General features: G+C 37.4%; 1 protein-coding gene across 2 annotated transcripts; it reads left to right on the top strand.

Moving 5' to 3' along the window:
- The first annotated feature begins 6,059 nt into the window (after positions 1-6,059).
- si:ch73-206p6.1 (phospholipid scramblase 1) lies at positions 6,060-13,066 on the top strand. Of its 2 annotated transcripts, none has more exons than XM_063484023.1 (7): positions 6,060-6,159; positions 6,804-6,897; positions 9,209-9,251; positions 9,346-9,566; positions 9,741-9,902; positions 10,411-10,572; positions 10,965-13,066. In XM_063484023.1, the coding sequence occupies exons 2-7, from the start codon at positions 6,829-6,831 to the stop codon at positions 10,992-10,994; spliced, it is 687 nt and encodes a 228-aa protein (XP_063340093.1). In that variant the 5' UTR covers positions 6,060-6,159; positions 6,804-6,828; the 3' UTR covers positions 10,995-13,066. The 2 variants fall into 2 exon arrangements, with proteins under 2 accessions (XP_063340093.1, XP_063340092.1); XM_063484022.1 differs by lacking the exon at positions 6,060-6,159 and adding an exon at positions 6,213-6,549.
- The last annotated feature ends 1,235 nt before the right edge of the window (positions 13,067-14,301 follow it).

Below are 14,301 nucleotides of genomic sequence, written 5' to 3'. Positions count from 1 at the left end.
TGTGTACAGAACCATATGGACGCCTCCACATCTCCTCATTTCATACATGTTTCTTTTGACATCAATAATGCCTCGGTATCCAGTCGCGTTTGGAACACATCCAAAACAATTATAAAGTTGCCGTGGAAACTGAGGTCCTGTGCCAGGGTGAGGCATACTGTCTCCGCTCAGATAACCACATGGAAAGTCACAGCAAACAAAGCACTTGACAGGGGTGCAGAAATGGGAGAAATAAAGAGAGGGAGGGAGGTGAGGGATGGGCAGAGGTGAAGAGACAGCGATGGAATAACAAAAGCAGCGTTCTTGGACAATAAACGTACAAAATAAATCTGTATTTTTGGGGGGTTTGTTTGTTTGGGGGTGTGAATTATAGACATTTCATGCTAGACAAAAAAAAAAAACCTTGTTGTGACCAATTTAAAGGCCAGTGTTCAGAACATAATAAGGCAAAAAAAGAAAAAGAGATTTAGAGATCGAGAACCAGCGTTATGTCGAGGTTCAGCAAAGGTCTTAGTTTAAGTGCGGAACAATGCATGTGTTTGTGCTCTTGTGTGCCTGAATGAACATTATCATGGCAAACTAAAACACAGCCTCTTCGGTGACACATGCAATTTTGTGTGCGGAACATTGGGACTGGAGTAATGTATTGTAACCTTATGCTAACCTAATGAACAAGAGGATGAAAGCGGTGTAATGGAGGCATTTTTACATTTATCTTTAGGCTCCTCATTATGCGGTGAATCTGACAACCTCGTTAGGAGTGCACGAAAGATTACCCATGCGGATAAAGAGCACCACCTTCACATAAAAAAAAAAAACAAAAACACACAGAAGAATTGTAGAACAGGTAGGAATGTCAAGAGCAAAGGGTGTACAACTGGTACGCACACACACACACGTACACAAACATGCAGATCATTCCCTGGTGGGAGTAACTCGGCTCTGGAAGTCAGAAGGACAATCTGACTGGCTTTCAAAGACCCCTGACGGTCTGTTTATTTAAATGGGAGTAAAGAATGCCACCATTTCCGAGGCAAAGCATTAGTATGTTTTGATCACACTGATGAAGACGTTTCAGTGCTCTGTTTGGGCAGCTGGGATGATAAATGGGATCACCGATGCTACAAATAAGTCTGCTTTACTTCACATTAGATCCAGGGTCTACAAACTCATGCTACATGTATAGTTGTTGGGGGGGGGGTAATGAATATTTAGGTTTTATAGCAAAACATTTATTTACAGAACAGAGAAAACACAAAGCAGCCTGTAGATTCAGCGTTTTTTAGGTTACATCAGGTCAGCAATCGCCGTAACGTGAATCAATTAAAACATGTTTTTAGGTGTTTGCGCCTGAAGTGTCAGCAGATCTGTGTGTGAGTCATCATTTGTTCTCATTAGTGTTTCTTGGAGAAATCAGTAGCGCTTGAGGAAATCAGGTAATTTGTATTCACAAATAAGCATACTCGACCCAACGACGTCATGTCATTTGTAACAGAGAAAATGTTTTTTGTGCGTGTGTGTGTGTGTTTGTAAGTACAAAAATATCTTCTTTTTTTCACAATGAAAAAGCAATTTCTACATTGGTCTTCTTACGAACACCAATGAGGCCGGGCATCATTAGCTCAATGCTGCTCTCCAGTGGATGCAAGGTACATTGATACACTCAAAGTTCAAGTGCACAGGGAGGGTTTTCTAGTATATTTGTAGAAATTGAGTCTCAAGGTTTTGAAACACCAGTGCTTTGCAGCTTAAGATTGTATAAGTCAACCTAAGCCTAAAGCTAGTTTTAAAGGACGGTTAAAAACATGACTAAGAAAAAGCTTTTAATAATCTAGGTCTGGGATTAATCCATGTCTAGGAAACCAAGCCACATTTTTTGGTTATTCCTGCATGTCTTGGATTATTGAGTTTCACTGTAAGTATGACATATGTTCAGAGTTTGACAAAACAAGATATGACTAAAACAAAAGTATCTACATCAGAACAGTATCTTAAAATCCTATCCTTAAGAGATAGGAAGAAAACAAGGAGAAAAGAAGATTACACGGAACCTGGACTGAGAATTTATGAAAAAAAAACAGATTTTAAGTACACGACTCCAAATTTGAAACTGTCGGTTCAAATTGCTGTCAGTATGTACATTACAGGTCAGGAGAGAGGTGCAACAGTGAGTGTATAGCCATGAAACCACACTGTAAAAGACAGTAGAGGTGTTCGATGTTCGGAATATTAAGAAATGATCAACACAGAAAAGTACCATCAGATTTTGATACACCATGCAATACTATCTGTAAAGGATGACTGTGATCCCAAACTCAGTGCCAATTAAGTAAAAGCACAGACAATTAAACACTGTCAGTGATGGATTACCCTCCACAAAACTCAACATTATTGAAGCAGTGTGAGATCATCTTGACAGAGAACAGAACAAAAGGCAGAAACAACCAAAGAAGAGCTTTGAATGTCCTTCAGTAAGCCTGGCGAACTATTCCTGAAGACTACTTAAAGAAATTACAACAAATCTTGCTTAACAGATTTCAGGCTGTGCTGATGAATAAAGGCAGCCATACTAAATATTGACTTGCAAAATTATTAGAACTGTATAAAGTCTGTTTTGTCCTTATATACTGTATTTTCATCAACACTGCAAATATTTCAAAACAGTGCACCCATTTTCATAGTAAAATACAGTATAAGGAAATGAAGAGTGACTTATTTGGACTTAACAAATTCATGCATAGTAGTTTGATATTCTAATAGATCTTAAAACAGGGAGATAAAATCAACTAACACAACTGTTATAAGTCAATTAGTCTTTCTCCTGTGTGAAGGACCTCAGTCTGAGACCTCTAGTCTGACTCTATTCAATCTATAAAAGTTGTGCTCCACTGTCAGGAGAGGACATTTTGGGCCTTCTATGGATGCCACGTTCGTTGGGACTTGGTTAACAGAGCACATGGACTTTTGTGAAAATGACGAAAATGATGCAGTTTCCACATTTTATGGCCTCCAGGGAGATTAAATGATAATTTTCTGCAGACATTATAATTTCTATTGGTAACAATCACATTACTTTTCAATTTAATAGAATTTCAGAAATTCTCTTCTGCACCAAAACTGATATTCAGCGTCCTTTCTAGTGGACAGCGAGACATACTACCTCACATTTTCAACCTATATCTATACTTCAGGAAGCACAGGGAAGGGTAAAGCTGAAAGGATTTTACTCAAATTGTAGAAGATGAGCCAGACTTGTTGGAGTTAGGAGATCTGGTCGAGGAAGGACAGACATTAGAGCAGTGCAAACACTGACTTTTGAGGTGGTATGTCATATGAAGTTTTTTTTTTTTTTTTAATATATATATATGGCTCTGAATTGTAAGGTAAAGACCCTACTAGATCCTAATAAAGAGAACACCCCAACAATCAAACGAGCCCCTTTGAGCAAGCACTTGGCAACAGTGGAAACAAAAAACTCCCTATAAACAGGAAGAAAATCTCAGGCAGAACCAGGCTCAGGGAGTGGCAGCCATGACTGATTGTGTGTGTGTATGCTAAAAGTGTACTAACTCTTCTGTCGTGTTGACAACCCAACCATCCATCCAACATACAGATATTGATTACATCAAACAGAAAACAAGCAACCAGGTTTTCAGAAAAAAAAACGTCAGACCAAACAAATCAGAGTCAAGTGCTCATCCCTGAAGGAACTCTGATAACCTTGGATCCAAATTTATTGGTTCCTAGTTATAGTCAAGACAAAATCTTCAAGATTGGCCATGAAAGGAACAAATTATCTTGATGTCACTGATACGGAGGGAAAGGAATAAAGCCCTCTGTAAGGTGAGACCTCCCTTAAACAGAATGCAATGAGGCTGCTTCAATTTGCTGAGACGGTGTAAAGATGATTCCCTTCACAGGTCAGTGTCACATATACCAGTTGTGAAACAAAATCCCACAACTTCAGAGCTCTAGTGGTGTCAACACACCATCCCTCTGTCATACTATCCATGATTATCGTTAGGTCCTTGGGTGACATGACCATACAACCCAGCTTTATGTGCTTATTGCCAGTGTTGGGGTTGGCACTCAATAAAAAAGTAATGAATTACAACCTAACCATTACTTTTCTTAAAAGCAGTTCAGTAATGTTACTTAATTACTCACTGTCACATGATTACCAGTTAGCAATATAAACCTTATGCTTCAGTCCCACACACCAACACAAATCCCTAACATACATAGAAGCTTTCTTTTAGTGTTTACGTATGAACACAAAACCCACAACAAAAAGCAAAGATGAAACCAGCTCAAAGAAACAAATGCCACAGTATTTAAGTGTTACTGTAGAAACATGAACAGGCACAAACAGGCTTCAAGCCTGACTGCTCATCACTGTCTTTGTTACCTGATAAAGATCAGTCTGGCTCCTGGGCTGGGCATGCACTCAGCTTTCAAATCACTCTGGGTTCTTGGCTAGCTTTGTGTTAGCATGCCGTCTGTGCAGGTGCTTCCAAAGAGCAGAAGTTGTGTTAGGACGATTGTTTCTGTTCTGGACAGTTTACACTTTGCCATCATTCAATTAAACTAAAACTAATGTTAAATTCTCTGTGGTAAACCGCTCCACCATTTTCCTGCTCCGGAACAAGAACTGAAATCAGCTGATTGCAGCGCAAGTGTGCGAAAAATAAAATGAAATTTTTTTCTTTTTTTTTTTTTATATCTACCCTGCATGTAGATAACAAGAAACTTTGTAACACAAGTAATGACATAATAATGAGTTACATTACTGAAAAATGTAATGTGATACAGTACAGTAATGCATTACACCCAGCTCTGCTATTTTGTGTGCAGATTAGAGTTTAATTGAAAAGAAAAAGAAATAAATTTAACTGTTAAATGTTAAATTTATGTTTAAAAGTCATATGCGTATTCTCAGTACAATATAGAATTATTTCTATGTAGTGATTTTTCAGTAAAAAAAAAAAAAAAAAAAAAGTTTCTCCAAATAGAAGCAGTTAAGCCAAAGACAGATAATCAGGGTATTAATGCCAAATGAGTGAGTTTAAAGCCAGATATACTGCAGGGTACTTACCCTTAAGGAAACAATCTTAATAAATGCCATCCATGCTTGCAGGAGGCAGCATATGGTTTTAACATCTGTTAAAGTTAAACATTGCACTATTAACTTTATTATCAAACAACAATTGCATCATAGCACTAAAACACAGGAAGACACAAAACCAACATCTGAGAGCTTAATCAAAGCACATAAACAAGGGATTGTAAAAAAAAAAAAGTTCTGTAGTAGAAATCACTGTGTGAGATCAGGTCTGATAAACTGTTGTGACTGATTTTGTCTGCATTCAAAAAAAGTTTGACCTTTACGATGCAAAGAAATTGATATATATGACCAAGATCCGGAAAAGCTGTTGTATTTTTTAAATATAATATGGATTGAGGCAAAGTAGAAAACTGTCATGTTACTCTTACAAATCAAATATTTACTTTTTTTGGGGGGGGGGGATTGCTTTTTGCGTTTTGCTAAAGACGGAAGACACTATCGGCCTGTTATCAGCAGGCAGTTCAAAAGCACACATATGCGATGTGATTACCATACATGGCAAGGGTTGCTTTCTATGAAGGCACCATTAATATTGGTGTAAATAACGTAACTGCTGGAATTTATTGTAGATTGCTTTGTAAAATCCACACGTTAAGATACACAGGTAACAGGATATACTTGAAACCCTTTCACAGTGTTGCGTTTCCTCGTATTTATGGTGACATCAAGAGGATGGAAAAAGAAAATACCAGGAAAACCGATATGCTGCTAACGTGTGCATAATGAATAAATTAAATAGCGTTAATTATTAATGTTTGCTTTTTCAATTATACTTATCTATTTTTGGTTTTGTTTTGCTTTTGTGCAATGCAAACGCTCTAATCGTGCAACTTATTCCTATTTTAATTTGCTCTATTTTTTTCAGTTCTACTCAAATCTATTTGCTTCTGCTGAGTTCATTTCTATACTCTCATATCGCCATTGGTGCATGAAGATGGGAAGTACAACCACGTCGACCAATGAGATTAGAGTTTTATTCCATTGGTTTGGTTCCGGAGTGGCCCGTTATTATTTTAAGTAGCAGGTTAAAATCGGTGAGTATTTTTTGTCCCTCTTGTAACATCTGGATGTCTCGCGTCTAGTTAGCACTGCGGAGGGCGTGTAGAGACACTTTCGTGCTGACTGTAGCCCGTCGCTTTGAACGACTGGCTCTGTCTGAATCCCAAAGTAGGCAGATCGGGGTGCGCTCTCTGCACCAGCTGACGAAACATTCACGGGTAGTAAACATATTTAACGTGATCGGTCACATAAATCTGCGCTGACTCGATCTGCTTGCTTGAATACGGTCAGTGTGGCTCACACGGGCTTTAGGCCCGCTGTCTATGTGTAAACAAACGGACTAAGAGGATTTCTCCAGCTGGTGTCTCCCCGTCAGAAGCTCGTCACTTCCAGAACCAACCAAGAATGTCTGTGTCGCCCACCATGTAGGTCTGCAGCCGCTCCCCCACGCTGTGGACTATGACTACATCGCTGTTGGTTAACAAAAGCATATTCTGGACCTTAGAGAGTACAACGATGCCCCCAGGCTCTTCTACCGACCTCAAAATACTAGATAGCTGTCGAAAATATACGGATCGTTGACCATTTGCTTCGGTTTAACAGCATTTGTTCACGACTGTGATTATACATAAGCAGAAGATGGCGCCATTTCTCAGTTTTAAACACTTTTCATCAACAGGTCTCATCAACTCCCTCTGGACGGTATGAACATGTATGCTGTGCCCAGCCCGGGAATACCAGGCTGTCCCCCAGGATTAGAGTACCTGACGCAGGTTGGTAAAGTACAAGTGACTCTAAATGGAGCAATCTGCATAGCCAAAAGTCTAAATTGATACTCAAGGGCAGACATAATGAGCAATATTACCTTCCTTCTGGTTCCTAATATTAAATAGCCACCTGACACAGCAGAAAATCACATAGCAGTGAAAACTATGGAAACATACTCTGACTTACTCATCCTTTGTGACTACATAGATTAAAACACTATGTAGCATTGACAATATTTCCTCTAAATTAAATAGCTTAAATTAAATGCTTAACCAAACTGACGTAACTAACAACCCTACATATAATAATCGCGACTGATGTTCACACAGGCATTCTGACATGTCACAGTAGGAGAGTGTGAAAAATTAAAGGAAAAGTGACTGAATTCTGTGCAAGCTGGTTTGCTGTTACATTATGATTGTTACACTTGTTGTTAATAGTGACACTTCTGCTTTTGCTTGCTGTGATAAGTCAGCATCTCCCCTGTAAATAAGCTCTGTTGGAAAGAGTTGCTAATTAGTTGAAGCCCCAGTCTTTTTCTTCATTTCTTGCAGCTTTAGGTCCATTCATTAAAGTTGAGAAGAACATAATAAAGTCCATGGTAAGAGTATATTGATCCACTTAAAATAAAGTGAGATGCGCTGCATGTGTTTATTCCAGAGGGTAAGTTGTTATAATTAGTAAAAGACGTGAGACCAGGCTGTTCTGATCAAATCAAAGGCTGTCTTTCAGAACAAAAAAATCACGTCATCAGAGCTAGATTTGTTTGTTCCCAGTGCTTTGCTCAGCTTCTAGAGCTCCATTTAAAGTTTGACAAATTTGAACTGTGACAAAACTTGTCTAGATTAACTGGCCAGCAAAGGTTTGTAGACGAGGCAGTGGCTCTCACATCCTCACTCTGCTGCCATAGCAACAAAACATTTCTCTGATCCCTCTGGCCTCGCCTGCGCCTCATTGCCTTCATCCTTTTTTTGTTTTAGAAAAAGCTTCTTACGTTCCAGCTTAGTTACCACCAGAGGCCAAAAGTGACAAACACAGTAATGGGAACGCTCCCTCTGTCTCTTCTGGCCTCGCTCTCATAAAATGAGTGTGTGCAAGTGATTTGAAGTTTATCTGCTGCTTGAATGACCCAAAGAGGGGAGAAAAATACCCTACTACAATTTTTGATAAGAGGTATCATATTTTGGGGGGAATGGATTTATCCAGGGCTATTATTGTTCTATTCTATTGATTATTTCTATCTGAGATCCTGGGCTACTCGTTAAAACAATGAAGGTTGTAGTCCTGGACAATTCATTTCAGTGTTATTTTTATATAGTAAAAACCCTATAATAATGTGGAGAACCCCCCAAAAATAACACAACTCCCTATAAGCAAGCACTTGACAACAGCGGGAAGAAAAACTCCTTTTAATAGGAAGAAAGCTCTAGCAGAACCAGGCAGGGGCAGATGTAGAAACGTTTTCTTAGATTTGCATGAGGGTGGCATGGAAATCAGATTAGGTGGCAAAATCAAAGCCATTTCTTTACACATATGCAGGTGTTACCTTCTGTAATATGTACTATATATGGATAAATACATCAAATGCAGTAAGTATACACGTTTCATATAAACATCATCTGTATCTTTCTTATTGGCTTTCACCCAAATAATAAAACATTTGAGTTGCTTAAAAAATGTGAATTTTAATTTTATGTACTATATAGCCTAGATAATGAATAAGCATTTAGCCCAATAAGTATACAATCCAGAAAACTGCACAACATGACGTGGATCAGTTAGTTAGAAATACAAGTCTAACTTAAGTTTCACACTCTTCTTATTAGAAATAATCAAATTGTTACACGCCTAAATTTACACAAAATGTCAAAAATGCGCTGTCAGTTGCTACTGACAACAAGAAACAAAGCCGTTTTGCGTTAGGGGCTGAACCATTTTTAATGAGGGGGGGGATTATACAGTATATTTCATTTTAGAATTGACATTCAATGTTAATTGAAGCTAGGCTCAAAGTGTTAGTGATAGCTTATTTTAATAAACAACTGTCATATGCAAATCTGGGGTGGTAATAGAGGTGGCAAAAGATTATTTTAGGGTGGCACATGCCACCCCAGGCCACCACAGTAGATCCGCCCTTGGAACCAGGCGCAGAGAGGGGGAGCTGTTTCCTGTGACTGGGTGGCGGTGAGGAGAGGGAGAAAGAATACAGCACCTGTTATTTATGTTTATGCCAGCATATTTAACACTACCCCATCAACAGCTGCTCCTCTCAAGTGTTACATAAAAAAATATAACATTGTTTATGTGGTTTTCTAGGTGGATCAACTGCTCATCAAACAGAAAGTTGAGTTGATTGAAGGTATAGTATGTAAATAGTTTACTACATGCATATTTTAAGGATGTCTTTAGCGACAGTTGTTCAGTGGTTTGTTTGTTTTTTTTAATCCATGCAGCTCTTATTGGTTTTGAAAGTAATAATAAGTATGAAGTTCGTAATGTCATGGGCCAGAACGTCTTCTACGCTGTCGAGGAGAATGACTGTCTGAGTCGACAGTGTTGCGGTCCCCTGCGCTCCTTCACCATCCACATCCTTGACAATTTTGGACAAGAAATCATCACTGTCACCAGACCACTTAAGTGCATGTCATGCTTCTTCCCTTGTTGTCTACAAGAGGTGAGAGTAACTACGTTTAGACACATCCTCTTTGTATATGTTAAATTACAGTCTTTCCCTTTGATCACCAAATCACTCATTGTTTACACCTTGCACCACATCTTTGATTTTTACATGTATTTTTTAAATGCTGACTAGAAATGAAACTCTGTTCTTTAATAATGCTTCATTCAGCTGGAGGTGCAGGCTCCCCCCGGCAACACAGTGGGCTATGTGATACAACAGTGGCATCCCTTCTCCCCTAAATTTATTGTTGCTAACGAACACAACGAACCTGTACTGAAAATTCATGGGCCTTTCTGCGGATGGAGCTGCCTTCCAGATGTTGACTTTGAGGTGGGTTTACCCAAACACAGAGAAATCCGTGAAATTTGTGAAAACACAACATGACATGGTTACATTCACACCCACTGGACATTATTTTTTTAAAGGAAGCCTCCTCGTGCTCTGAAGCGAGAAATGTGTTTCCAGTAACACAAGCCCATGGCTTGGATGAAGCCACTGCACAGGGCATGCTCTTGTGTGGCATAGTGTAGGCTTTGTTCCATGGCTCAGCTAGTTTTATTAGATTGAGCTGTGAAGGGGATTTGGGTCAGTGATACGGGCCTTTTGCCAGATCCAAAGAAAGGGTAACTGAAGCATGATATTACCATCCCCTAGCTGCTTTGAACTCATTATGGAGCGTACAAATCTCAGATTTCTGTGGCAGCGGGCAAAAAAAAAAATCGAATTATGAGCTGTTCAACGATCCTGTTCCAGTAAAACCAAACAAGTCCAGGGAATGACCTTTACGCTAATGCAACACATGTGCGCAATTTGTTTTCTTATGCAACTCTTTCCACAGATTTTAACAATGGATGAAGTCAGCAAGATTGGGAAAATCAGTAAGCAGTGGACAGGGCTTCTTAGGGAGGCATTCACAGATTCAGACAACTTTGGTATCCAGTTTCCCATGGATCTGGATGTGAAAATCAAGGCTGTGATGATCGGCGCATGTTTTCTCATTGTAAGTTCAACCTTCACTTACCTTTTAATCAAAATGATTATATAATGTATTAACCTGTCATGTTAAGGCTTTGTAAAGGATGTAATTTTAGAGTTCTTGAGCTGCAGATTAGGTGTAATTTTCAACACAGGGAACCAGCAACTGACCGACTGACTTAATGTGTAACTTTGCCCTCATTTAGTGGGAAATGTGGTTTAAAATCACCTGAATTTCAACTAATAGAAAACAGAGTTTGCTAAATTCTTTCAATATGTTTTTACTTTTCTAGAAAATTGGCAGTACAAATTTTATATATGCTTTGGCTGATGCATTTTAACAGACGATTAAGCATTACATTGTTACATTTTTAAACATTTTTATGAACGCTTTCTTTTTCCTTATTTTGCATACAGGATTTCATGTTCTTTGAGTCAACTAACTAGGAGCCAAACTGCATTTCCTTGTACCTCTGCAAGAAGAATGAGGCCTCAAAGCCATGATGATTAGTCCCAAATGCCCTAACAGCGAACAGCCTTCAAAGGAATAGTTTAAAGAAAGTACCAAATGGTACCTCAACGTCAACACTTTGCATGAACAAAGAAATAGAAGGTTTGTTTTAGTCTTAGCTGCTCAGGTTTGTTGCAAAATCATGTCATTGGGCTGAAAGTGCAAAATGCAGTTTTAGTTTAGCCAGTGTTCATGAAGATTTCATTATTATAATTATTATCTTGTATTTATTTAAAAGAAATGTTTTTTTAATATATTTTTTGCTGTGTGTTTTACATTGTGATCATTAATTCAATCTGGAACCCCCCAATAACTTTGCTATTACTGCAAAATAACGTTTAGGGTAAAGATACATTTATATACAAGGAAATAAAAACGGAGCACAGCGGTGTAGGAAAAAAATAGTTTGGTGTTAATATGGTTAGTATGAAACCCTCATATGCAATTTGGTCATATTACAAGTAAAGATACTAATTTACTTAATCTACTCTGCTTGCATCTACTGTGTGAGAACTAAGGAACTCGTTTAATTCAGTTATCTGTAGTTCTGATATCCAGTGCCCTGTTTTTTATTGCTTTATGTTTTGGTCATTTTCCACATATAGCGATGTCTGTGTGCACTGCTTTGAACAAGTGTTTGTGTGTCTGTGAGCTATGATTGTACTTGTCTGTGAACAGAAGTTATAATACCATAAAATATTTTTTTTCCACAGTATTTTTTTTTTTTAAGGAAAGGGTGGGTGGGAAGTAGAAAGGATGTGCTATAAGCTTGACATACTGTTCTTGTCGTACCCACTAGAGGGAGCTAGATATTCATTTAAGAATAAGCAGCCCAGATGAACGATCTAAATACTTGCTAATGTTATTAGTATCTGATGACATTGTATATTTTCTTGATAAACTCAGGTTGAAATGCATGCTACTACTGTATTACAGTGTTGGTTACTACTGGCTCTGGACGTTACACACCTGCACCTGATACTATGAACATAAAGCGTTCACTGGTTTGTTTTCTTAAATCATTTTGTACATTATATGATTTTAATATCCATATATTGCTTCCATTTTCTTTTATGTTACATTTAATTTTGATTATGTTTACCTTTTACATTAATATTCTATATGACAGTTTTACATGTATCAAAATATTGTAGTTTCCAGTACAATAGAATAATATTTTGCAGAAAATGGACATTGGTACTCTTTCGCCATACTTCAATTTAAAATTATAATACATATTAAATGTGGCAATCGGTGTGATTAGGGGTGGTATAAAGTATTGTAGCAAAGGCGTTATGTGTCAACTACATTGCCAGTTAACATTCTTTATGAAATATTTTTTTCACCATGACTGTATAATCTGTGACTTTACAAATCTGAAAAATTAGCCTCCATCTTAAGCCATTTTTACATATTAATACTTAAGCTTTTATTTTTGTAAAAGTACTATATAATGCCAGTTGGAAGAGATAATATTACTGGTGTAAACTTACATTTTTTTTGGTGTCCAGAGTGTTTTATTCTGCCTTTAATGTATTGACACTTGTTTTTAGAATAGCCATAAGTGGATATATTTCTCTCTTTATAAACATAATTTTTTAAACCCCTTAATTATGCGAAACCTAAATAAAAACTTAATAGATGTCTTTTATGAAGTCTGTTTTTCTTCTTGGCATACAGTTGGTTGAGATAATACTCAGTTGAAATAAAATCCAATCCCATTCTCGCCACTAGCATGGGCCTTTCTTTTTCTTACAATACAGTAGTAGTATAAGATGCTGGTGCTAGATCCTCTGAAGGCTCTTTGATTGTGTTTAAACGCCAAAAAATTAAGCCAAAATGTGATCTTAAAAAAGGGAACTTTGCTATTTTCAGTCAGTTATATAACAAAAACAGTTAGAGTCCTTATTCTTCTACTTTTGCACTATTACTGTAAACTGATAAACTGTTTAGTCACGCAATGAATGGAAATGAGCTACGCTTAGATTGTGCAAATAGTCCATGGAAAAACGTCAATAAAAAAATAAAAAAGAACTGTGATGTGTGATGTTCTTTTGATTTCAATACTAAAATGAGTAGAAACTGACCTTTAACAACCACTGATAGTGAAAAGGTTAAACTTTAGTAGGTACTATGAATGAACTTCTTTGTTATAGTCATTTCAATATGTTTTATAACAATGCTCAGACCTTGTAAACGGTTATGTAAAGGCATTGTGCTTGGTAACCACCTTCATCTGGTCTTTCATCGGTTTCCTTAAAACGTCTTTGTTAATGTTTCTGAATGTTGAATTTTAATGGAAAAACCTGATCTGAGGTGCAGAATAATCAACAGTTGCATCAAAGAGATATGAAGGATATTATGAAGAGGGAAACGAAAACTATTCATTTTCTCCCTTCTGAAATAAGCTGCAAACCTTTATTGGATAAGTCCAAGTAATTCTCATTTACAACAGCCTTTTCAATAACAGCATCTTTTGTTATGACATTTATTCAATGGAAAAATTATCTGCTGTGAAAATACTCATATCTTTTGATGAGCCTGGTGTTTATGAAAATTATCATTACTAAGTTATATTAAGAGCTTCCTTATAAGGTAACTATTTAAGGGCAAATTTCTCTTATATATAGGGTTTGTATTATACTTAAGGATATGTGTGAATCATGGCAAATATCAAGTTTCATCTATTTTTGTGGTGCAGATGGTTTTTTCATGTTATATGGCAATATTTTCCGGAATACATGATGTCCTACTTCTCTGAGTGGTACAGATAATTAAGTTGTGGTTGGAAAATAGTGTGGAGGAGTGCACGTGGAGGAGGGAGGATGTGATTAAAAATAACACTTGATGCCATTTTTTTTTATTTTTTTCTGATCATCAAATAAAATTCTTCTCATGACATAGGTATGGCAGTGGTTATATTTGCAGTAGTACTGAGGTGGATAGATGGTCAGATTGTTGTGGAGTGGCGATGTCTATGATATAGCAAGTCACATTTTCTGTATGTGCAAGTAAGCCTACCTCTTCTAGGCTTCAAGTGACATCCATTCTTTTATTAAAGGGTTTATGAAAGGGCTGTAACACACACAGATTCTAGATCTGACCAACCTTCTCAGCCGTGGGCAAAAGATGACAACCAATAAAATTCTAAAAGATAATTTATTAGTACACTGATCATAAAAATGAAGGGGCAAATTAGTCCAGTGTCCCACTTGCAAAAGGGATACAACACACAGTCCAAGC

Source organism: Pelmatolapia mariae, linkage group LG9 (genome assembly GCF_036321145.2).
Source record: "Pelmatolapia mariae isolate MD_Pm_ZW linkage group LG9, Pm_UMD_F_2, whole genome shotgun sequence".
NCBI lineage: Eukaryota > Metazoa > Chordata > Actinopteri > Cichliformes > Cichlidae > Pelmatolapia > Pelmatolapia mariae.
This window is presented reverse-complemented; position numbering and strand designations above follow the sequence as displayed.

Excerpts from the sequence above, each read along its gene's own strand:
- si:ch73-206p6.1 (XM_063484022.1), top strand. The coding sequence starts at position 6,530 with ATGTCTGTGTCGCCCACCAT. Across the intron at positions 6,898-9,208 it reads GATTAGAGTACCTGACGCAG|GTGGATCAACTGCTCATCAA; the intron begins GTTGGTAAAGTA and ends GTGGTTTTCTAG. Across the intron at positions 9,903-10,410 it reads TTCCAGATGTTGACTTTGAG|ATTTTAACAATGGATGAAGT; the intron begins GTGGGTTTACCC and ends CTCTTTCCACAG.